The 26,551-nt window shown below is 37.0% G+C and overlaps 1 protein-coding gene across 1 annotated transcript in view; it reads right to left on the reverse strand.

The window, feature by feature from the left end:
- Window positions 1–26,551, reverse strand: part of RBMS3 (RNA binding motif single stranded interacting protein 3) — a 668,889-nt gene that overhangs the window by 89,365 nt on the left and 552,973 nt on the right. Inside the window, exons 7-10 of the mRNA XM_081826971.1 lie at window positions 24,179–24,232; window positions 20,642–20,688; window positions 8,335–8,431; window positions 6,034–6,084 (exon numbers count right to left, since the gene is read on the reverse strand). Of these exons, the coding sequence (XP_081683097.1) occupies window positions 6,034–6,084; window positions 8,335–8,431; window positions 20,642–20,688; window positions 24,179–24,232 (249 nt within the window). The remainder of the gene's footprint in view (window positions 1–6,033; window positions 6,085–8,334; window positions 8,432–20,641; window positions 20,689–24,178; window positions 24,233–26,551) is intronic.

The raw sequence follows: 26,551 nt of genomic DNA on the forward strand, positions 1-26,551 counted from the left end.
GGAAACAGAAAACATCTAAATTGTCTATGACAACATTAACTAATTGCAATAACAGCTTTTAAAAAAATAGGAGATCAACACCCCAAAAGAGAAATGAGCAAAACACATCAACTTGGAGCTCTGAGGGGGGAAAAAAAATAGTCAATAAACATGAAAAGCAACTCAACTCGTCTAGGACTCAGAGAAATAATAGTAAAACATCAGCAAAATACTGTTCACTATTTATCACATTAACAAAATATTTGAAACTTGAGAATGCCCAGTGTTAATTGAGGCCATGGAGAAATAGACACTCTCACTTGAAGTGCAATTTGATATACTTTTTGTACCAGCAATTTATCCTACAGATATTTTCTCACAAGTGCTCAATATTACAGTCTTGAGTTTATGAGCAAGTACTAGAAGCAGCTTAAAGAACTGTGACTAGGAAATTTGTTAAATGCCTTTTGGTGCATTTATATAATGGCATATTGTGAAGTGTTAAAAAAAATGACATAGATCTATATGTGATTCATGAAATGACATCTAATACATTCTATTATTGGGAAAAAGTAAGGCAAGCGGCAATACAATATTTGTAGAGCGATCTTGTAATAGATGTTAAAAATACATATATGTTTACACACAAGTACATACAGACTTCCGTATGCATAAAAAATTGACTGGCTGTGACATAAAAATTTATTTACTAGGTTTATTTCTGGAGAGTAGAATTGGTAAGTGAAGCGGTCCTAAGTGGAAAGTCCTTTATGCTCTCTGCACTTATGAATTATGAGCCTTGAGTTTCATTGTTTAATGGGGTTTTTTTAGATTACTATTGAAAACTTATTGTAGAACTTTGAAGTTATATTTAACAATGGAAAGCCAGCACTACTTTTTTTTTTTTTACAGTAGTCAAGGTCTAAGAGGCTTTCTGTGGAAATGGTTTTGTTCATATTCACTTCACCCCAGCAGTATATTTAAAAGGAGGTGATGCTCTAAAGAAGATGCTTCTCCTAAGGTTATTCTCACTCATTTGAATTATCTTCCAGTAGAAATAGTATAAATAGGTTAGAGTCACTGTCGTTTTGTTTTTGCTATGTAGTTAAAAAAAGATTTGGCCTGTAGATATATATTTACCAACTCAACTCTTTTGATAGCCAAAGCATTTTGACTTTATTACTTTGCTAATGAAACTATGAGATTTAAGGATTTTTGCTCAGCTCAAGCGTTGAAGTAAAAGGATAATATCTGAAAAACCTTGCTTTCTGAACAGAATTCAAATGATTTCAATATTCTTTCCACATTAGGTGATGGGCTTTTACAGAAAACACACCTATAAATTTGTAGGATACAACCTCTAAAACTAAGCCTCTAGGCCTTGTCTGTTTCCTGATAAGGAATGACCAAATCAAATGTTCTGGAGCTTTCCTGAACAGCCTTGTTGTAGAGGGGGAGTTTATATTTACTCTTTAGCTATAAACTTAAAGTTTATTAATCATAAGAGTCGTAATTTAACCATGCATGGCAACAAACCATCCAATGATTCAATAGGGCATCTTGCATTTCTTAGACTACTGTAATTAGATAACTGATTTGTAATTAAGTAAAAATGAAAGCTGACCTTTCTCCTTGAGATAATATAATGCTAACCATATGAAGAACAGAAGATTTATGATTCAAATGAGGCTAAATATAATTTAAGGGAATAGGACTATGCTTCTTCTTGGGAACTATCATCTTTTCGCCTTGTCAGCACAGATTTAACAAAATATCCAATGTATTGCAACACAGGAGTTTCAATTGTGCATTCATATAAGATCCCAATGTAACATGATGCTATGCAGAGTAGATATTTGGTGCAATCCATCATCTATTAAAATTCTGTCAGTGTGATGGGGAATTTCAAAGTACAGTACAGAAGTCTGCATTGAGAAGGTGCAATGAATAACCGATTGCACTGACAAAAGTCAGCATTTTTGCTTCCTCACAGCAAAAAGTGAGTTCCTAAAGTCATCTAACAGTTCTCTCTCCTCAGTGTCTGTTCAGGGGAACAGTGACAAAGTGTGAACAGAAATGTTCTTGCTGGGGTGCCTGGGTGGCTCAGTTGGTTAAGTGACTGCCTTCGGCTCAGGTCATGATCCTGGAGTCCCGGGATCGAGTCCCGCATCGGGCTCCCTGCTCAGCGGGGGGTCTGCTTCTCCCTCTGACCCTCCTCCCTCTCGTGCTCTCTCTCATTCTCTCTCTCGCAAATAAAAAAAAAAAAAATTAAAAAAAAAAAAAAAAGAAATGTTCTTACTGTCCTAAGTGGGGTTTGACAACTTTCCAGGGGACCTGATAAGGTCCCAGAATCCACTAACTGACAGAGAACTGTTTTCTTGCACAAATACCAGGATGATAGTTATAACGCAGTCAAGGAGAATTTCTCCCCTCTTCCTTAATAGTGAAAAGCCTCAGGGTGCTTGGGTGGCTCAGTCGGTTAAGTGTGGGACTCTTGATTTCGGCTCAGGTCATGATCTCAGGGTGGTGAGATGGAGTGACGTGTGGGGCTCAGTGCTGGGTGTGTAGCCTGCTTAAGATTCTCTCTCTCTCCCTCTCCCCCTCACCACCCTCTCTCCCTCTATTAAAAAAAAAAAAGTGAAAAGCCTCTCAGAATCTTTTTCTAAATCTACAAAGTATAATACAACACAACTCAAAATTAAATCTCTAAAGAAACAAACTTAAATGGCACACTTCAACTTTAGGCTTACTATTTCTGTTCTCTCGTCCCTTGCCTACTTCTTTTCCTTCTTCCCATCATTTCATTTCTCTCTTGCTAATCCCTACCTGTCTCCTCCCCCCACCCCCATTTTAACCATTCATCTACCCTGGTAAAGACCAGAGGCAGAGTGTTCTACTTTAAGACTTTCCTGAAGTCTCTTTGGATACAAGCCCAGTTGAAATCTTGGAGTCCTTTGAGTCAGGCCTGAAAGAAAACCTGAAGGGCTTCTGTCTCCAGTGTAGGAGTCAGTGTACATTCACAGTGATGGGGGAGAAACATGTTTACACTTCGAGCTTATACATGAGATTTTCTCAAAATGGCGGGAGAGAAAACATGAGAGAGGAGAACAGTTGTAAGCAAATCAGAATTATGGGCAATGTATTCAAGATATGTAGATAGTGTACACCTTGAATTTACTTGTAAAGTAGGTTCTAATTATTAACATAAAGGAGGTACCCAATAGGCCTTTTTTTCCTGGCTTAGGTATTGAATGGTTTAGTAAGTAAATGAAAAATGTACCAGTCTAAGCAATTTGTCTTATTTATAGCCATAGGGCTATCTCCAAAAACTCATTAGCAAAGTAAGTTAAATAAATAGTACAGATGTGGTAGAAATAGGTGATTATTGCTTATTCTCAACTTTCTTCTATACCAACTCTCATGTTATATAATTGGGCTAATCTCAAGTATAATGTTCAGTGTACTCATATAACTAAGTAATAATAATAGTGATTTGCTGAGTGTTTGCTATTTGCCAGGCTCAATTTTAGGAGCTTTAATACCTTATTTCCTTTAATGAAGAAAGTGCATAATTATTTAGGCATTAGTATGTGTATATTACAGATGAGGAAACTGTGACTCAGAAAGTTTAATTGCCCAGAGTTGCATAACAGAAAGGTTTCCTGTCTCAAAGAGCCTAACCAACGACTCATGCCATTAATCATCACGTCATTCATTCATTCTTCTCAGATCCAGGTATTTGTTTTATCTGCCTTAGATTGCTTAAGTATTTTTGTATTTTATCATTTCTTATTTATTTTGTATTTTAATCGTACAGTGACTAATTTAACTCCCATTTTGATGATGAAATTAAGACTGGTTGGGTAAGGTTATTTATGCAATATAGACAACTAGCAAGACTGTTTCAGGGAAAAGATTGATGGCACAAACTCTGTTTCCATGACACTGTTTAGCCAATTATTCCATGTTAAAGACAACAAAGTGGTGGGTGGCCCAGGCACTCCTTTTTCCAGGAAACTGCCCCAGCCACAAATATTGTATTTTAAACCGAGTAACCTAAACTCAAACATGATGCACTGTCTAGTCACAGGAAGTGAGTGATAAGATATCAGTGAGCAGTAGCCATAGCAAGGAATATCCAAGGGGATAAATTCACACACACACACACACACGCACAGAGCTATTGCTGGAGAAAGATGTATGAGAAATAATACATCCAAAAATGGGGCTGAAGCCATGCCGGGGTGGAGGAGGAAGAAAAATTTTGCTAATGTCCTGAGTGACAGTTGAAGTAAAGACACATACAAACATCTTCCCTTCTGCTCACAGTTTTAGAAGTACTGGTAGAATCTTACATATTTTGACATCTGGGAAAATATTTGGATTTTTGCAGATGTGCATTCCCTTTGGCCACGATGAGATGATCTGTCACCTCGGTGTGAGGAATAAGCTATCATTAGTGCCCTGGATATGAAGATATTATTTTTTATAAGGTATTTTTTCCCTTCTAGAAAGTCTCCACTTTAGAACTTGGCCGAACTTCTCTTTCCCTGTGTCGGCTCAGTCTGTGCTATATATTGGCTTGGCAGTGTATACTGTATTTTATCTCATGACTTGGATATGAAAGTGTAGCCTGGATTCATTGTATGTTGATATGATTTACAGAACATAGACCAGAGGAACTCAGGAAGCCCCCGAGGTGTGTAAATAAGAGTAAATAGAGGAATTTGAAAAATATGGTCTAAAGTTCTGTGTTCTAAGCTATATATATTTTATTCTTTAAATAAAAAACAATCTAAACATTAAGAGCAATGCAGAATGTTCCTTCTTTTTTTAAAAAAATGGACAAAGCTCAAATATGAAAACCAGGTGTTATGATCCTTTGACTCCAAGAAATGGATGCCTCTGAATTTAGTTCCCTGTTCTTTAATGTGTGCTAACTTATTGATATTTAGCTTTTAAATGGGTTAAAATGTAGCATTGCTTTTTCCTTGTACAACTAATACATTCTATAGTAAGAAGGATAATGTCAATAATAATGTATAGCATGTCATACTTTAAAAACTGTTTTCACATATGCTCTCATTTGATCCTTCCAATAGCCCCATTAATATAGCGACAGAAAAGGAAACAAAGGCACAGATGTGAGCATGCTCAGGAGAGTAGTCCACAGACCTCGTCACTTGACTTTCTGTCTAGTTCTCTACCCCCCTGCTTCCCATTCTCACGAATATATATTGCTATTGAAATCACTCGATCTTATACTTCTACAGAGCTAGAAAACCTGGAAAACCTAGACAAAGATAAATGGAATCATTAGCCTTCAGTCTAGATTCTAATGAAATATGTAATATTTTCCCTTGGGATTTAAATAATATTGTGCCACAAAATGGGAAATATAGCAAGTAGAAAATAGAGTTTAAATATTTTTAGAAGAGATTTTCCACTAAAGAAAAAAAGAGAATGGCCCTAGTTATTTAACCTAAAACAAAGTATCTAGCAACCTTGCTTTCTATCTATATATATCTTCATCTATTAGTACACAACTATCTTCATGTTTCAAATATATTGCTTTGAGTCAACGCTTGGGCATGATACTAAAAATTGCCCCCAAAGCACATCCAACTGCATCCAAAGAGAATAAGCATTACAGGAGAAGTAAAACAGACTTTCTCCCTATAAGTGGATTTAATTGTCCAGAGTTCAGAATTCCTGCATGAAGTAGAAATTTCCCATTCATAACAAATGGTAGACATCAGCTTAGGAGGTTGACTGCTATTTCCTCCAAAGTTTGTTCTCTCTCTGTCTCATCTCTCTCTCTCTCATCTCTCTCTTTCTCTTTCTTTCACCTCTCTCTCTTTCTCTCTAACTCTACCATCTATCTATTGTACATGCTTTTGTAGAATTTCAGGAACAGCTTTTCATCTGGAAAATATGGCTGCCTGAAAGAGGTATGGAATATAACAAAAGCTTTACCCCAAAGCTTCTATGCATTACAAAAGCTTGCACTTGGATAATAGAAATATTTAGCCTCAGGTGACTGAGAACACTTACTGTTGGTTGCATAACGTATGGCGGATGAGGCATCCATGAAGTACTCTGGACCTATGCATCAAACAGCATTTATTAGCACAAAGCAATCACAGAGAGAACTTGGTTCTTGCGTTCAGTGGAGTCACACTAGGTCATAAGAAAGTGGAGTCCATCTGACTTTATAGCTAATTAGTGCTCAGAACTAAGGATAGAAAGGAAATTCTTGGACCTGGTTAATTTGGTCCCCAAAACATGGTAAAATGTAAGCAAATTCCTACTTCACCGGTGCTGGCTGCAGTGCCCACATGGACCAGGCTGGGCCTTGGAGCATAATTTGAGGTTGGTGTCAGAGGCTGGAGTCTTAGGAAGCCTCAGGGACCTGCTAGTTAGAGGTCAACTCCCAGGGTAGAAGTAAGTAATGAAGAGTTGACAGCTAAGACTTCCTCTTTTTCTGTCATTGGTTCTAATTTCAAATTCTCAAGTGATCCCATCTTGGAAATAAGTCCAAGTGGTCAAAGTTGGGGGAAGAAGTAAAGAGATCAATCAGAAATTTGGGGGAATGATTTGGGTTAAACTCAAGTTAAGCAAGTTTGTGATTTTTTTTCTTTCATGGTAATCGGTATGGCAAATAAAAATGAGAATTTGAGCCAACCAACTGTTCAGAAATGTGCCTTGTCAGCCAAATGAGAAAGTCAGCTTGTAAGGGCTGATTGTCACACAGAGAACCCTGAACACTTTGTTTTGAATACGCTCATACTAACAAAATCGCCAATGCACTTTACGTTAAAAAAGAAAGTGGTGAAAGGCGAGAATCAACAACAGAGGAAATTGCTCTGATTCCTTTTTTGAAAAAAAGGAGCTAGAGTTAAGTTCCACTTATGAGCCCTCCCAAGTGAAATCACTTTTCTGTAGATATTTTATTCATGTCACCAAAGTGCTCTACACTGGGGCTCATTGGGTGGTCTTGGCTGAAACATAGGCCTGGATTTTTAAAAAAATGCGTAAAAAAAACACACACACACCAAAACAAAACAAAACAAAACAAAAACACACGTTACAACCAGGCAGGCCTGCAGGAAGAACAAAAACGGAACAGCACCTGCACGTAGCCTCATGGGTCCCAAGAAAAGGCAATTAAGAAATCATCCATTTTGAGACCCTCAAATGCAATTCACATGAAAGTCTATTCAGTTCACCCACCGACATGTATCAAGAACCTAAGTGCAGAAAAAGAATGAAAATGATCTGCTTCAGGGGGAATCATTTAAGGAAAAATGTATATAGTCTCAAGTTTGATGCTCTGACAGCTGGGACATCCTGAAATGAATTATGTAATGGTTGAATAAGGTGAAACTTCACTGAATTAGTAGCAATCAGCGACATTACAGTTTTACCCATCGTAAAACATCCACCCCCACCATCTGCAAAATACAGAGAAACACATGCATGCACACACGTACACTCTCTCTCACTCTTTCTCTCTCCAAAGTTGGGAAAAGTGACACTAGGCACCCTCTATATGTAGCATCTATAGGCACTGTCTAATTAGAATTAGAAGAATTGTCTGAAGAACAATATGAGGTAAAGAGAAGCAGGGAGTAATAGCACATTCGATAACTCATAGGCATAAGACAAGGAGTATTTTTTGAGGGAGAAGTATGACTATTTTAATCCACCTGTGTACTTAGAACTGACTGGCTACAACACCTGCTTTAGGACACACACTGAGTCTTGGCTTTTTTTGTTTTTCGACATGTGGAACCTGTGAGGTCTCTTTTGACCTCTTTGGGACTGAGAATGAAGTAAGAGCAGAAAGCAGGAATAACGTTTTACCACTTTGAGAGTCCTCCCTATCTCTTGGGGAAAATGATTTAACATCTGTCCATGTAAACGTACATGGACACACAGGAAAACTGTGACAAAATGAGAAGACAATGATAAAATATCCTGGAGTGAGTGAGGGGAATGCCCGACGTGTGCTTGTAGAGAAGACACAACAGGGAACATGACAACCCAAATAACCGACAACCACCAAAGTAGGTTCTCAGTGGCAAGAAGGCTGCACTAATTAATGTTGGCTGGAAAGGAGCATAATCATAAAAAACTCAGCCGGAAGAATGAAGAACACGGTGGACTTTAGTACTCAAATAGATGCAAACAAGCCCTTCACAGTGTGGGCTAAAACTTGAGTATTATTACATGAAGATGTGACTGATGTGTTTGAGGATAATTAAAAAACATTCTACAGTGTCCCTTTTGCCTCGAGATAGTCTATCATTGGCCAGAAAGACCTCTCCTCAGGTGCAGGTAAATCAGACATACCTGGTATGTGGAGACAGGGGAAGCAGCAATGAATGGCGTGATAGATGTCTGTGGAATCATGCGGTTGGTTGCAATACTGTACGGTGAAGAATAAAATCTGCAAACAGAAAACAAAAAAAGACGATTCATGAAGCTGCTGCATGCCTGGCTGCTAATCAAATGCTACCAAGCACCTCTGGGAAAGACAGAGTCCATCCTCGTGTTTTTCCACCAACTGTGAACAGGAGCATCCAGGAGATTTATAGCATTTGATGCCACTAAGAGAAATAAATCGTTCTGAACAAAACGACAACTTTGAGTCATCTTATAAAATTGGCTGCACAAAATCTCTTATGCCAGGTGAGTGTAATAGGATGTTTAACCAACAGGGGCAGAAAAGCCATGAGCATTATTTTTTTCTTCGTTTTTCTTTTCTTCTTTTTTTTAAGCAATGCTAAAGCTCTTTGAGGGAAAGGCAAAATGATAGCAACAAGCTTTATAAAGGTGGCCAATGTTACGTGTACACAAATTGCATTTATCTCTTCATTTAAGAGAATAGGGTCAGCTCCTAGAGAGTTTCTATATGATTTGTGCTAGGCAGAAGTCCGTGGACTCATGCGGAAACTAAGCTAAATATTTTCTTCCTGAAAAGAGGAGGAAGTGGATAATTTGTGATTTGTGTCTAGCTGGGGATAGGAGTATTTTCTGGATTCAATCAAGGAGATTCTAGAGCTCTGTGATATGTACTCCTGTAGACTCGGTGAAAAGCACTGAGTTTCTGAGTCTTTCAGAGCCCTTCGTCAAACAATTATAAAATGATACTGGGCAAGATCAGGGTTTCACAAATCAGATCTTTCTACAGATCTTTCAAAGGGCAGTTTCTAGGTACTTAAATCACTGACACAACCATCTTTGCTCACACTATACCTTATAGAGTTCACAAGCTACCTAATGCTCGAATTTATCAGATTTTCAAATCATGTTTCTTCCCTCCTGTCTCACTGGTAAGTAAAAGGCCAGAGTGGCCAGCCACAGAATGGAAAAAACCAGGTTGCCTTTGATGGATTGCTTCACTGATGTGAGGATAGATTGGGAAAATGGGTTTCAGTGGTAACAAAATCATAATTTCACTTTGCCGTACTCTTAGCAAAAATCAACTACTACTTTTGATTTTTTTTTTATAGCATCACTGAAGTTGGAGTTTGGGGGTCAAAAACTTCACCCCTCAGAGGTCACTGATATTTTGAATAGAGACTCTCATGGGTTACCATTCTAAAGAAGCATTCTACAAAGACTACCCCTGAATGTAGGAGAACTAGATTTCAAGATTTCCAGGATTCAGTGAGGGAAATTCTTTAATCTTAGAGTCTGAAAAATCTTCAAGCAGGGATTGGGGGACTGTAGTCTTAAATTTACTTTAACTAGCTCTCAACAAGGATTATAAGGTCACACTCTTTTGGTTAAAAAATTGCAGCTGAAAAGAGTTACTCTGTTACACATTACATCCTTACAATCCATACCCATCAGACCTCTAAGTTTACAGTTGTGCAGTTTATTTTTTTTTTTAAAGATTTTATTTATTTATTTGACAGAGAGAGAGACAGCGAGAGAGGGAACACAAGCAGGGGGAGTGGGAGAGGGAGAAGCAGGCTCCCCGCAGAGCAGGGAGCCCAATGCGGGACTTGATCTCAGGACCCTGGGATCATGACCTGAGCTGAAGGCAGTCGCTTAACCAACTGAGCCACCCAGGCGCCCCAGTTGTGCAGTTTAAAAGAAATGATATTGACTGCATACATATTAGAATGGCAAAAAAAAAAAAAAGAGAGAGAGAAGAAAAAGAAAAAAAGAAGACAATCCTAGTGCTGGCAAGGATTCAGAGAAAGTGGGCTTCTCATTTGTTGCTGGTGGAAATGCAGAATGGTATAGTCATTTTGGAAAACAGGTTGCCAATTCCTTATGAAGTTAAACACACACATACCTTATAACTCAACAATCCCAGTGGTTGATATGAACTCAAGATAAATGAAACCTTATGTTTACACAAAAACCTTAAAGCAAATGTTTATAGAAGCTTTATTGATTGGACTTGCCAAAAATGGGAAACAAGCCAAATATCCTTCAACTAAATTGATAAACTGTGGTACATCCGTACAGTAGAACACTACTAAGCAGTAAGGAAAGAACTACCAATACATTCAACATGATGAAACTTAAGTGAATTATGCTAAATGAAAGAAGTCAGGCTCAAAAGACTATATTTTATAATTCCATTTATATCACAACATGAAAAATGCAAAACTATTAAGAAAGAAACTATACAGATCAGTGGAGGTTGAAGGCTGAGTTTGGGGGATGGAACCGACTATAAGGATGCATGACAGAATTTTGGGAAGTGATGTAACTGTTCTGTCTTGATTGTCTGGTGGTTCTATGACTGTGTGCTTGTCAGAACTCACAGGTTTGGACACTATAAAGAGTAAATATATATTCTATGTAGATTATACCTAATAAACCCAACTTCTAAACAAAATCAATTACTGTGTAAGCAAACATTCATCTTTCACTTAAAAAGAATTATCGATCATTTACTATGTGAACCAAAGATGGGTAAGATTCTAAAACATTACATAGTAGAGTGTCTCTGTTGAGCCACTTAAATTGTATCTTATCTGTACATTAATCAGCCTAAAATCTTCCAATGGCTTTTCATTGCAATGAAAACAAAATTTTCATTCCTGGTATTGGCTAGCACAAACAGGCTACCACCTACCTTTCTAGTATTTTCTCCGACTCCTCTAAATCAGCCAGCCAGGTTCCAGCCACACTGATCTTCTTCTGTTGCATGATTCTGTCATTCTGACTTCTGTCTTGGGCCACTAAACTTATAACTCTCTCTACCTACAATGCTTATTTCCACAAATCTCCCTAAGGCTACCTCTTTCTCATTATTGGTCTCACTCACTTATCTTTTCTTCAGAGAGGTCTGTAGCTAAAGTAGCAACCACCATCTCCACCCCATTTGCTCTCTATTCTTCTCCTGTGATTTATTTTTTTTCATCATTCTTATCACCATCAAAAGTAGTGATTTTTAAAAATTTCTTTATGTATGTTATAGACTGAATGTTCATGTCCCTCCAAAATGCGTATGTTGAACTCCTTTCAATGTGTCTGTATTTAGAGATGGAACCTCTCTAGAAGAAATTAAGGTTAAATGACGTCAACAGCGTGGGGCCCCAATCTGATAGAATTAGTGTCCTTATAAGAAGGGACACAAGAGAACTTGCTCTCCGAAAGCCTGGGTGAGGACATAGTGCGAAGGCAGTCATCTACCAGCCAGGAAGAGAGTCCTCACCAGAAACTGAGTTAGCCAGACCTTGATCTTAGACTTCTAGCCTCCAGAACTGTGAAAAAATAATTTTCGTTGTTTAAAACCACCTAAACAATGGTATTTTGTTATGGCGGTGGAGCTGACTAATACAAGGTACTATTGACTACCTTCTCCCTCTGGATGTCAGCTTTGACAAAATTGAGGACACACTGGCTTTATTGCCTAGAATAGAGCCTAGGACATAATAGATACTTAAGAACCATAGGTTGAATGAATGAATGAATGCAAAGAAGCTTAGGGAAATAAGTAGTGATTTCAGTATAGGACGGCCAATGCCAAGATGGTGGGAGCATAGAAGATGGGTTCCTGAGCCAGTAGAAAGCTGATAGGTGAGAACCCAAAGAGAGGCCAACATTATATGTTAGTAAATGTTCAGTGGAAGCTTAATCAATGCTTGCTTTCTAAGCATGCGACAGTACTAGCAACTAGGGAAAAAGAGTCCTTTCTACAAAAATCATGATTTGCACTTAAAAATCCCCTTTAGGTCTTATCCTTGACAGATCTTATTTATGTGGAAGTGAACAAAAAGACTTATTTGGGGCTCATAATGACCCCATTCCACCACGGCTATTCCATGATCACTCCACAAACAGTCTTTCTTATTCACTATGTGGTGGTTTAACTTCTCTTAGAAATCCAGTTTCAGCCTCTCCCATCAATGGAATGAATCATGCATCTCACTTGAGCGTGGCTTGTTTACTTTGCAAAATGTACCAACTGAAGTATTAAAAGTGAAGGCAATGAGAACTGGATTGACAGGCAGAATTTACAGGAAATTTTATGGGGAAAATGGAGAAGAAACATAAAGAAACCAGCCAACTAAACTGATACTTACAAAGGGAACCCTTGGGGGAAAATTTAATGCATTTTTTTTCTATATGCTCTAATCCTATCCAGCACACAAGAATGATATTTCATCCTTACCAGCAAGTTCCAGTACTGCCACTCAAGTCACAGAGTTATTTAGAATGGACAATGTACTGGGAAGAAGAGACTCAGCACACCATCTTGATCCCCTAATTCTGGTAGTCTGAAATAAGTTCTTCCCAAATCCAAACATAAACTGGATGAATTTACAGGGAAACCCTTGCTTAAACCATGACAAGAAAGGCTGCTATTGCATCTGAGGCATAGGGGTACCATATCTAAAGAAAATGCATCAGGCCAGGCTCTATGAGAGAGAACTGTAGGATGAGTTTCCCAATCCCTCCACTTCTTCTCAGTCCCTGCCATGTATCTGTTAGGGTTTTAAAAACACTCCCACATGGCCATGACATTAAAAAAACAAAACAAAACAAAACAACATCCAAAGGGATGCTTTAGGCATAGGTATTATTGGGGAACAGGAAAGAGAAAATTGACAGAACATTTTAGCCATAATAACAAAGCTTAGGTAATCCTAAATATGTGACTTTATGTTTTTATATCTCATAATATATGCATTATGCCTTGAAAGTGCTATTATAGAAAACTGGGAATGAATTCTTAAACTATTTTCCTGGGAATAGTTTACTCTTTTAAGACACACACATGCACATACACACACACACACACATAATTTTTTTGCTAAAATTCACATAGTATTATGTGCATGGTAAGTGTTCCTTTTATAATTTGTCCAGTGGTCCTAAACTAGAAGTGATTTTGCTCCTCAGGGAACATTTTTGGTGACAGGATCTGGAGATATTTTCGGTTGTCAGTGTGTGGGCTCTTACTGGCATCTAGTGGACAGAGGTCTGGGATTTTGCTAAACATTCTACAATACAGGGCAGCTCCCACACGAAAAATGACCTGGTCCACCATGTCGTAGTGTTGAGGATGAGAAACCTTGCCTTAGGAATATGAACTAGTTGCTTCTGGAGAGATTTCATTTGAACAAAACACCAAATGCCACAGTGGCTAAGAGAGTTAACTTAGTATGATCTATCTATAGAACTCTAAGCTGGCCTTTGAAAAACTTAATATTTTTAAGGAATGCAAAGAGTTACTTGGTTCTCTGGCACTTAAAGCAAGTGGGCTCCAGAAGTTCAGAATATGCAAGTCTAGGTCACTAATAGGACATGACTTCGCCTGCAGGAAAGTCATCTTCAGGGGATTTGGCAGTCAGTAGTAATATGGTGAAATCTTATTTCATTGACAATAAAAATAACATGAATATATCAATAACCCCAGGGTAGAATGTTTTTTACTGAAGAAAACCACACAAAATCCTATTTGCTCACTGAAATCAACAGTCCTGGCTCGTCTTTCATGTCCACAGGCAATATTGTTAGAGACAGAACCATGAACGCTATCCTCAGGGTAACACTATAGCACAAGATTAGTAAGTTATTAGTCATTTTTATTGTAATACCACCATATCCTTCACATTAGATTCATTTCCTAGTGTAATAAGATAAGGTTTCTGTATCACTTAATATCAAATGCCCATATACAACAGCTGGCAAACCAGTGCTATAGAAAACATTTTTTCCATGCCCCTCCCAAGAAAATACATTTTATTCAAATAAAACAATCCAAGAGGCTTTTACACAGCAGCTCGTACTGAAAAGGGCACTGGAAAGATGAGATTTTGTATATGGGGAGTGATTATTTCCTACCTCCCACACTCATATTTGCAAGTGATGGAATTTCATATTGGACTGCTAAAAAAGCAATAGGGCAGTAGTAATAACAAATTGTAGACTTATGCCAGATGGTTCTGAAAGAAGAATAGGCATTTTTATTCTTGTAAGTTAGCCTAGAGTAAAAAGTACTAAGGTTTCATTTTTCCATTGTGATCCAGACACTTCTTCACCATAAACTTCAAAGCCTTAGATAGATGTGACATTGAACTAATTTTTTTGAAAGCAATAATTTGGATAGATTCAAGCAGACGACAGAACTGACATTTTCTACTGTCTCAGTTCAAACAGGATAGATTCACCATGGTTGGTATTTATAAATGTTTGTTCTTCATTAGCTAAAGTTGAGCTCAGTTTGGGAGTATTTATTTCAATTTCATGTTGCTGTGTTAATGCAGAGGTTATGGAATTCTGAACATATTTAACTTTTGACACAATTTAAGCTACTAGCTACAACCCAGCCACATACTCAGAAAACCCTGGGGCTTAGTACACTTATGGGAATCCACAGGGTCATAAAATATGTTCTTTAGCTATGATGTGGGGCATCTCTAAGAGGAAATGTTCATGTCAGTGCTCCATCAATAAGTCTTCCTAATCCCTCATTAGAACACAAGTGCCTCTTCTTTGTGGTCCTACGATATTAATTTTCTTTTCTTTTTGAAAAGAATATAAAAATATAAACAGTGAAAAATAAGTCTCCCTCTTTTCCCTACTTTGCAGTTCTTGGTTGACCCTCCTCAGTGAACTACTGTCCTCATTTCTTTTTTTTTTTTTTTTTTAAAGATTTTATTTATTTATTTATTTGAGAGAGAGAGAGCAGGAGAGGGGGGAGGGTCTGAGGGAGAAGCAGACTCCCTGACGAGCAGGGAGCCCGATGCGGGACTCGATCCCGGGACTCCAGGATCATGACCTGAGCCGAAGGCAGTCGCTTAACCAACTGAGCCACCCAGGCGCCCCTGTCCTCATTTCTTTTGTATTCTTTCAGAAAGATTTTATACAAATAAAAGTTAATATATACGTAGATCTCATAGTACTTTGTGCTTCTACCACAATATTATTTGCACTGTATCTCATATTAGAATTGTGTGCATGTTCATTGTCTCTGATATAATATAAAATTTTTCCTTTTCAAATTTGCATCACCAAGATGATTTTAAACAGTGCAATAGATAGATATTCAAAAGAAAAAAAATGTTGAATTGAACTTAGTGAGCATTAAGCGATGTTGAAGAATATTAACTGGATTAGAGTGAGTTAGAACTGTAGCTTTGGATACTGATTATTCTATGTAAAATGACACCAGTTTCTTTCCTATAGCAATAAACATTTCTCACTCTGCTGGGTTATTGCTGCCTGAGTTAGGGTGCCTGCTAGATCAAATACAGCAATGTGAACAGGGAGTAGCATACTCTATTCTGGACATTCATGTTAGATCCCTTAATATGCTGAGTAAGTTTTTTAAATCAGCTTCCACACCTCCAAGATGCACGTGTTAATGCTAACCCAAGGGACAGTAAGTATGTTGAGGAAATATTTGTGGTTATCTTGACATCTTACAGGTTTAGAAATTATTGTTCTAGTATTCCATATTATTAAAATATTACCATACAAGACAACAAAACCAAAGATGAACAACACATTTTTAAAGTCATCTATATGAAGAAGTATCAAATGATTAAGATTAATTCACTACAATCTTCCTATTCTTTCCATTTCATTATATAAAATTTCTATCTTCTTGTTACCAACAACACAATGGACAATCTGAGCCTTCTAAAACTCCTTCTTAACTCAAGATGTGATAAATTCATGGGCAGTTTGGATACTTTGGGTGAAACTGGAGGCTATATACTTAAAGAGAAGCAAATTAAAGTGTTATATGGGGACAGAGTAAATTGATGCTGAGAAGAGGAATGGTTTCTCTAATGGCAATTTGTTGGGGGCAAGAAGATATCATTGGTTACATTTCCTATTTCAGATTTAACATTTATAATACTGGGTTAAACAGTCTATAAAGATGAATAAAGCATGGAACCTGCCTTCACTGAGTTAATAGCCCAGCAGGGAAATAACTATGGTGTCAATAGCTACATGGCAAATAGACTGTCAAATGTATCATGGTACCTTGAAATATAGTGCAACAATAACATCAATATTTACACTGACGATCACATTGTATTGTACAGAGTTCCTTAACTCCTTACAGAGTCTTACTATCATCTCCATTTCCAGAGGAGCAAATTAAAGCACAAACAACTCATCCAGCCTGGTGAATAACAGAATTTGGATGTGCATATTGGCAGGCTGATTCTGGAGTATGCACTCTTAACTACTGCTTATACTGTTTCTCTTATGAATGACTGTGTAACTAGCTCTTCCTGGAATCACTTGACTGTGTCCTTTAAAGGAGAGCAGTATTTTTTAAAAAATACAGAAAGAAGGAAAGAGAGAGAGAAGAAGAAAGGAAGAAAGAAAATCACCACTCTCTTTGGAAAGAGAGAATTCCATAAGCAACAAGACACAGAAGTATAAAGTAGCATGGGATGTTCTGAGAAGGTTCACAGAAGGTTCATATGATTTTCAGGAACCAAGTCATGGAGTGTTGTTGTTGTTGTTGTTGTTATGATGATGATGATGATGATGATGATTATTTGTGTATGTGTGTGTGTGCATGCCATTCTTAGAAGTCTGAGTTTTGTTCTATAGTTAGGAAAGTCTACCTAATACTTTAAACCAGACAGGGAGATGATTACTGTGATTACATTTTATGTATGTTTATATATATAATGTATAATATAATATATATATAGAATATATATATTCAAAAAACAATGTGAAAATGTTTTGGAGGAGAGCTATATTAGAGACAGGTAAAAGGTTAGTACAGGTAAGAAAGGTGATTGAATAAACTCAACCAGTGGCAAGGACCAAGAGCTGGGGTGAAAATATAGTTCAAAGACAGACTGAATAAGTCTTAATGACCAATTTTATCATTAAGAATGTTGTAAAAGAGAAGAACCCAGAGATCTGGAGTTTAATGGCCTAAATGGCTTTAGAGTGAGTTATCGAAAAAAAAAAAAGAAGCAAATTTCACATTTGATTTTCATTTGAATTTGTTTGGTTTGTATTAGGAAACATTGATGAAGTTAATGATCTCAGTTTGGGACAGACAAAGATATCTAAGAGCAATACCTAATAAGCAGTTAGAAACACAGGTAAAAAAAATAACCAACCAACCAAAGAATAATTATTGTGCCCTGCATCTACTTATGAACTCCGTGTCAGCTCACGAGTCTTTAGGTTCCAAAAGCAAGAGGAATGGATGAGATCAACCAGGAAAAAGACAAAACCCTGAGAAAGATTAGTATAAATGGGCAAAAGAGGAGGAATCAGAAGAAACCAAGTGAGTAGGAAGAGTACAGAGTAAGGAGGATCAGCAGGGAATGGAGTTGTGGGATCCAAGAGATAAGAAATTTCCAAAAAGGTATATATGGTAATAATAACAACTCAAACGAGGCAAGATGTCCAATGGTGTAAGAACTAAAAGGGTATCCGTTATAATGGATACATTTGGAGATCATTGGAAACATTAACAAAGGAAATTCCGGTCAATTTTGAAACCAGACTTCATAATTTAATAGGCTTCATTAGAAAAGAATATGGGAAGACTGTGTACAGACAATTGAAGTTGTTTAGTAGTGAAGAGAAAGCTAAAATAGTATAGTCACTAGAAGTGATGTCACTGGCATGAAAATTGTTTTGCTTCTACCCTCTTGATGGGTGGAAGAGACTTGAGCATTTCTATAGGCTGAAAGGAATATTCAGTGGACAAGAAGGTCTTGAAGAGAGGGACTGGCAGATGGCATACAGTTCTTTATCAGTGAGAGTAGATCAGAGGATAAGATCAAGAAGATGGGTATCCTCAGCATCTTAAAGAAAATGCGTTTCATGAGGGAACTATTCATTGTCACAAACATTTAAGTGGGCAGTGAAAGAGGATGAACCATTTTTGCAACTCTTCAAATAGTTCCAAGGATAGAGTGTAACACTGTTAATATAAGGTGCAGATAAAGACATGTCATAGAGAGGGTGATTTAAGGTGCACAGATGGACTTGCAGCCAATCTCAATGTGGCATATGGGCAGTGAGCTGAAATGTGAGGTGAGGGCATGCAGAGGGAGAAATGAAATGTTCACTGTGTTCCATGTGGTCTTCACAGCCTTTAACATGGCATTAACCCAGAGCTCCCTTTTCATGGCTCAGATTAGGAACCAAAATCTCTTTTTACTTTCTCTTTAGGTTTGTGATAAATCAGGAAGAATACTTGGAAAATTATGTCTTTAGAGAAGACAGTCAGATTTTAGATTATGCATTGGAAAGATGACTGCCTAAAGCGATGCATAAGAAGGCATCATTCTCTCACTGCAGTCCAGGCCTAGATCACTGCTGCATTTCTAATCCTTCACATAGAGCCTTGGGTAAGAAGGAATTTATAATAGATATATAGATAAATATTACAGATTAATACATACATACATATACAGTATGTAAAATATTAGCACTCATTGAAGCTACTTAGTGAACATATAGGTATTCATTCAATTATTATTTCTATTTTCCATTTATGTATATACATTTCCAATTGTAACTACATCTATTTTTACATGTATTTGGCTCTGAAGTTACAAGCACCTTAAGTTACAAATACAAAGTACTTGGTACATAGTATGTGTTCAATACATGCTATTCCCTTCCATTATAACACCTATTTTCTGTCACTGTCACTTAGCATATAATGCCTTGTTTCATACCTTTTGAGTTAATTATTTTATTTCCCCAACTATACAATGTGATTCTTGAAGATTTTGTTCTCCATTTCTTTCCTTCTTTTTACCCAGCAAGTTTATAGTGCCCTGTTGGAAATAAGAACATCCTTACTGGATAAATCCTTAATTTTTGCTCTTGGAGAGAAGTTTTAATCAGCAAGGGAGAAAGGACTAGACTCCTTCCCTAGCCTACCATCCATGTTTACTCTTTTATGGAAGGATAGACTATGAGTTCCTTGAAGGCAAAGATCTTGTCTCACGTAATGTTTTTTAAATCTGTAGAGCATAGCAAAGTGCTTGGCAGACTCGTTGGATATTTTTTGAATGAATGAATAAATCACTACCTAAATGAATAACTCTAAGAATAGGAGATATTTAAATATTTCTGCTATCCCACAGATTTTCATTAGAGGCAGCTGACCAAATAGAAAATAGAGTTTGCACCTTTTTATCCCTCTTCATCAATCTTAAATGAGGTCTTCATTCTGATTAAATCTTTAATGAGACTGTAAGACAGAAAACTGAAAGCCATGGAGAAATCCAAGACAGAAGGCTATGAAAATAAAACAACCAACGAACTAAAGAATAATTATTGTCAATTGCAGGACAGTCAAAGCAAAGAGAAGGGATTGGAAACTGAGAAGAAAGTTTCAACCAAAGATATTCAGAATCATAGAATTTTTGAGAGGTCAGGTCATGTAGTTTAAGTCTTGTTCCTCAAAGGAAGAATCCTAGGCTATTCTTACTTATTCTAAGTAAGAGGCTATAAATTTCCAGATGATTAGTAAAATAAAGAGTGAGGGGTGTCTGGGTGCTTCAGTCGGTTAAGCATCTGACTCTTGATTTCGGTTCAGGTCATGATCTCAGGATTGTGAGATTGAGCCCTACATTGGGCTCTGTGCTGGGCAAGGAGCATGCTTAAGATTCCTCCCTCCCTTTGCTTCTTCCCCCCCCAAAAATAAAAAAATTAAATTAAATAAATAAAATAGTGAAGACACAATCACCAAGTTTCTAACTTGACTCTGTCCATTGCCTTCCTGATAGCCAGAAGAAAACAGCAAAAGCATTATTCATGTTGAAATGAACTGAGAAAACACTAAAATCATTGAAAGCTAAACTCTAGAGTTATCAGCAGGGCAACACTCTGATCCCAGAGACACACAGATACGTCTTCTAGCCTAGCTCTATCTATGCTCCCTCTTCATATCTTATTCCTTACTCTTTCTAAGGGAGAGATAAAGACAGCATGAGGGAGGGAGACTTATGTGGGTAGAGAACATGAGGGAATAGAGGACATGGAAGATGCTATGAAGTCAGAGTCATATATGGGAAGAAAAAAAATACAATGGTGAGAAATGTTTGGTTTAAAGTTTTTGTTTCAGGATTTAAAACAAAAGAAAGACATTTTTGAACACTTTTCTTCAGTACGGATTCCAGAGATCAAAGATACCTTAGCAATTAAAATAGAGAAAATGTAGTCTACTTACCCATTCTGTATGGCGGCTGTGGGGTCGTAGGTCAGAGCCATGCCAGCCTGTATACAGGGAGAAAAGAGGAGAAAACAAATCTTAACACTTTTATCTTGGTGCCCAAAATATTCAGTACACACAAATACCTTTATCTTTACTTTCCATGATTTAAGTTTATTTTACCCTACACATTTTTCCACCCTTACTGCCAAGACTAGCATTTTTACTACCCACACATCAGAATCCACCAGCGAATTAGGAGTTTATATTATATATCCAGACAAACTAAGGAACAATGCAGTTTGGATGATTTCCATTTCTACTTCATAAACCATCCGCTGTCTAATCTGGTATCCTTATAATTTCTCAATATTGTAAAGAGCACCTATTATAAGTCTCATGGCTGAAAAAAAAAAAAGCAAGAATAAATCCTGTGGTCAGGATAAAAATAAAAGCTACTTAAAATGCATTCGACCTTTCAGAAGAAAATGTTAATAAATATTTATTTTAAAATAGATCGTATGCCCCGGGGTATGCAGATAATGACTCACAGAGTGCTTGTCCAATATATTGCTAGAACTTGTCCCACTAAGAGTGGTAGTAAGGCAAGGTCATTTACACATAATGGAAATTCTAGGCCTTGTAGCTAATAAGGAGGCGGGTCTGTTCTGTTTCTTAAAATAAAATCATCTTTGAAAAACTAAACTTCTGTAACAGACAGTAGTTCCAGAAAAGAATAATAAACTTCATGACTGTTAATTCACAGCCTATCTTCTCCTTCATACACATCATCACATTTGATCCTCACAACAACCCTATGAAGTAGGCAGGAGAAACAGTTTCTCCATTTTGTAGATGAAGACACTGAAGCTTGGAGAGGTCAAGTGACTTGCTCAAGGTCCACATTTGGAGACAGAATCAGATTCCAGCCCACATCTTCTGAGGCTCCCTTCCACCACCTATGACACTAACCTAGGGTCTGCATGAGAACTGATGATAGTCTCCAGCAATGTGGGAGAATTTTCTCTGTGGGTGTATGGGCATACCACCTTTTGTTTCCAACACTCTCAGTCTGATTACTGCTTGTGAGTAGAAACAGAATGTAGAATGAAAGTCAAAACTGACTAGGTTGTCATCAGGTTAGACATTTGTCTTTCTTTTTTGAAATTTAAAAGTGAATTAGACTGATGTCAATTTCCTGGCCTTGATAGTGCACTATAATTATGTTAAGATATAACAATTGGAAAAATGGGGTGAAGGGTACACAGGGCCTCCTTGTACATTTCTCTTGCAATTTCCCATGAATCTATAATTATTTCAAAAGAAAAAGAAGAAAATGAATTAGCTTTGAGGACTTTTGTAGAAGACAAGAAAAATCATAGAAACTTTAGAGAAAAGAAAAAGGAGATTTTGTGTTTTGAGTTTCAGTGTAGGTGAAGGTAGTTTTCCTGTTGGGATCATTGAATTCCTCAGCTTTCACACATAACTGAAATGGAAATTCTCAGGCTTTCCAAGATAGGGCCTGAAGTCCAGTATGCCCTGCTATATTCAAGCTTAGATTACATGCATTATTTTTCCCAAATAGTTTTAAAATTGTTATTAAGACTGGTATAAAGAACAAAAGTGTAGAGCCATATATGAATGGGATCAGCATACTGGGAGCATACATAAATTGGAAGGGAGTTTGCAAGCAAAGTTGAGATGAGTGTCAGAAGTTAATAAAGGTGCACTGAAAATACATTTAATGATAACTGCATCTCACTCATGTTAAAGAAATATGCAACTGATAATATGACAAGCTGGGGGATTGGAAAATGAGAAGCAAATGTAGTAGTGCCAAAACACAAAAGAGATCCTGGGGTGCCTGGTTGGCACAGTCAGTTAAGCGTCCAACTCTTGGTTTTGGCTCAGGTTATGATTGGGCCCCTGAGTGGGGCTCATGCTCATTATGGAGTCTGCGTGAGATTCTCTCTCCCTCTCCCTCTGCCCCTCCCACTCATGCTCTCTCTCAAATAAATAAATAAATCTTTAAAACACAGACATACACAGACACACACACACACAAAGAGATTCTAAGTCTAAATTCTTCCCAAGAAGGGGCCTCTGCCATGTGACCGATGGGAGGCTGGCTCTAGGCTGAAGACTCCCCAGAATGGACCTGTCCAGGGTACAGCTCATAATCCATGGTTATGGCTGGCTACTGGAGAGGGCAGTTGTAAAAGTTGTCCATTGGGGATGAGATTTCTGTCTTAGAAATGCTAATCTTCTTTCCCCTAACTTATTCAAGATGTCACACCAGAGGCAGAAGAAAAAAGATGGGCTTTATATTCAATAGAATTATTGTTTGTTTTTGAGAGATTTAGGAGGAAGTCATACCTTCAGCCTCCTAACCACTGCAGATTGTTTAGATCATAGGGGACTTATAGGAAGCCTTTCCTAATCAACCTCATGTTTTCTTCTTTTCCTTGTACTTATTTTTCAGTAGTGCTCAGAGATCAATGCTATTTAGCCTTTCTTGAATTATCAATTGTCTTGAACATTCTCTTCTTATGCCGTGTTTATTTGTTCTGGCAACTTTAAGTAAGGATTTTTTTTCTCTCACATTTTACTTTAATTCCTTATGGATTATAGATAACAAATCACATCAGCTCTAGCTAGCAACATAGTAATTATCAATAAACTCTACCTTTTTGTTGAATATACATGTGATAATCAGAAAGCCTAAATTTGCTTCTTCCCACATCTTAAACCTCTATTTCATCTTTCAGAAGATGGAAAAGAACTAAATAGATGGCAATATGGTTTTGTGGAAAAAATATATATGTTTTGGACCTGGGTTCAAGTCTTATCTCTGTTCCATTCTAGCAATGTGACCTTGGGCAAATTATTTAACCTGTTTGAACCTCAGTTTCCTCAACTGTTAAATGATTTAGTAATACCTACCTCATTTGATTGTTGTGAAATTTAAATGAGATTACGTTTGTAAAGCGCCCAGCACAGTGCCTGGAGACAAGACACATACATAAATATTATAATACAAAGCAACATGTGGTAAGTGCCATATGAGTGGTATAGATGAGGTGTGAGGAGAGAGGCTGGGGATGATCAGGGAAGCCATGTGGAGGACATACGGATGAGTGGAAACTTGAAAGATGATTAGGATTTCCATAGATGGAGATGAGAGATAGAGGCCAGCTCAGACAAAGAGGAATAGTATGGAAAAGATAAAATAAATAAAAAGGGCAAGGTGGGTGATTCACTTGCAGTAGAACATTGTGGTGAGGGGGCAGTGGTAATTAAGACTCAAAAGAAAAGGGGGGAGAACGTTGATTGCCTGGCTCCTCTGGGGGAGCCTCTGAACATTTTTTGAGCAGGGAAATTATACAATCAAAGAGGGATTGGACAACAAGAAACAGCATGAGCCCCCTGGAAAACAGAGGGTCAATCCAGAGCGATGAGCAACTGGAGTAGGCACTTGGGGACAGGAAGGTGGAGAGAATCTAAGATGAGATTGTCATTGCAAAAGGGTAGGGAATGAACACAAGATTCACCTACTTCATGATTTTGCCTAGGGACAGTCCTGCCTCTGAGTACCTTTGGCAAGAGGAGACAAGAGATAGTTTCAGGTCATATGCATTTGGAACATTATGAGTAACAAAACAAGGCATGGGTTAAACAAAGAATTGTTTGAACTTAACCCACTGGCTGAATATTGTAGCACAATAACTAGTACTTGGCTCCACCTGGTTTTCATTTCATATGTAACAGATCGTTGAGCTATAATTCTAATATAGTCTTAATGTAGATTTTGCATTCAATTTCTTTTTGTTTCTTTCCACAAAGGTAAAAAAGAAAATCAGTTTTGCTGCCCTGTCTAGCCACCTTTATACTGAGAACCATGACATCATCATTATGTAATTACCAAATTTTATGGCATGTTTACAAACTCCAGAGTCACACAAAAAGTAAAATAACTTGGAACAAAACAAAAATGTCACACCACATATGTAGGAAAGTGATGTTTAATCCTGTCTCTCTCTTTCAAAAGAGCTTATTAGATTCACAAATATTTTCCATTTTTCAAGTTTACGTTATTTGAGTATTGGAAGCATTTGCAATTTATTTAAAACAAAAGGGGGCATTTTTGTCATTTTCCTGCAGCCTCTAAGTTTTTGCTTAGTATTTCAGCCATAATAAGGTATTTCTAGTCCTCCCAGACAGAATCTATACTATAAGAGCTAAATATTTTAGAAGAAAATTTAAAATACAGTTTACTGGAGTAAGTATCTAATTATTTTCAATAGATACAGGGATTTCACAGAGACACATCTGTTTGTCTTAGGAGCTAGATATTTGATATTCATAAAATTAAATGATTATCAATAGGTTAAATGAAGAGGTAATAATCATGAAAGTACTGCTTAAAATGTGCTACGTGGGGGGTAGGCATTAGGCATTAATGCTTCAGAAAGATCTCCTGGACTGGAATGCTTGGTCTTATTGGAGGAGCCGAGCATCATTGACTATAACAAAGTCAAAGAGAAGATAGGCTGATGGAATTGATTTTATCATTTTTGAAACTATTTTTATACTGTCATGTAAATGTGGACTAAAGAGTTTGAGGCAAAAAACTTTTTACAGACAGATCTACACTGTAATTCCTGGGAAATTGAGACATCGATGTTTTAGTGTAACGTATCTCTTTTTTCTAACTTCTGCCTTGACAGATGATGCATCATAATTGTATGAGTAAAAATGAATAATCACAAGAATTTCCAATTTTCTACAACCAGATTTAAGGCAACACTTTAGTACATACAGAGTAAATATATATTTCAGTAAATATTGTGTACTGAATTAGCACAAGATGAGTTCAGTAAACCAAAGAAGAAAAGGATAATCTAATTTTCTGGATATTATCTTGAAAGAGTTTATTTCTTGCAACCAATTTTAACAATATTTATAACTGTTAGTAGGTTACAGTTAAAAACCCTATAAATAAAATAAGGTGACTTTAGAGGTGATATGGGTAAAGGGCTTGAAAATTATAATGTGTTATAAATGTTTAAGTCCTGCCACTGTAGAGAAACCTCACTTAATTTTGTTTATATTTATTTCCCAGTATTTCTCTTTAGAAAACATGTCCTTTAGTGAAGAAATCCTGACACAAAATTATGTGTAGGATAGGGGCCAAAAAATACAAATTTTAAAAATTAAAAAAAAAAATCTCTGACTAGAAATAGAACAAGAAAATAATTTCAACAATGTTAAATGTCAAAATATTAGAGTGTTATAACTGTAAATGATTTTTTTCCTTTCCTATATTTTTCCTGACTTTCTTAAGTTGTGTATAGTTAGAATTACTTTTAAAATCCCTTTAGTTTAAAGAGGCACATTATAACTTCTATGACTTGTTTTTAATTTTTAAATTCAGGAGGAAAAACAAAAGGCATTATCATTTGTTAAAGTAATAGAGATGAGAGGCCTGGTTCAGGAGTAAGCTTGCAAATGTCAGGAAGCATTGAGCTTTGCTAGGTCAGTAGAGTATGGAAGATCTGGGATGGAATGAGAATTGCTACAGCAGAAGGATCAATGTGAGAATGGGCAGGAGGTTATGAATAAATCCTGAAAATTCGGAGTTAATGATACAGTGATTCTAGTGATGGAAACTAGGAAGAATTCATAAATCCAAATGGCCATACTGGCTGAGAAACTTAGGATTTCATAGGTGATAGGAGAAGTGTGTATACCCACAATAGCCAAACTGTGGAAAGAGCCAAGATGTCCATCGACAGACAAATGGTTAAAGAAGATGTGGTATATACATACAATGGAATATTATGCAGCCATCAAAAGGAATGAGATCTTGCCATTTGCAACGACGTGGATGGAACTGGAAGGTGTTATGCTGAGTGAAATAAGTCAATC

The sequence above is a fragment of the Leptonychotes weddellii genome, chromosome 1 (assembly GCF_054177405.1).
Source record: "Leptonychotes weddellii isolate Sample4059 chromosome 1, ASM5417740v2, whole genome shotgun sequence".
NCBI lineage: Eukaryota > Metazoa > Chordata > Mammalia > Carnivora > Phocidae > Leptonychotes > Leptonychotes weddellii.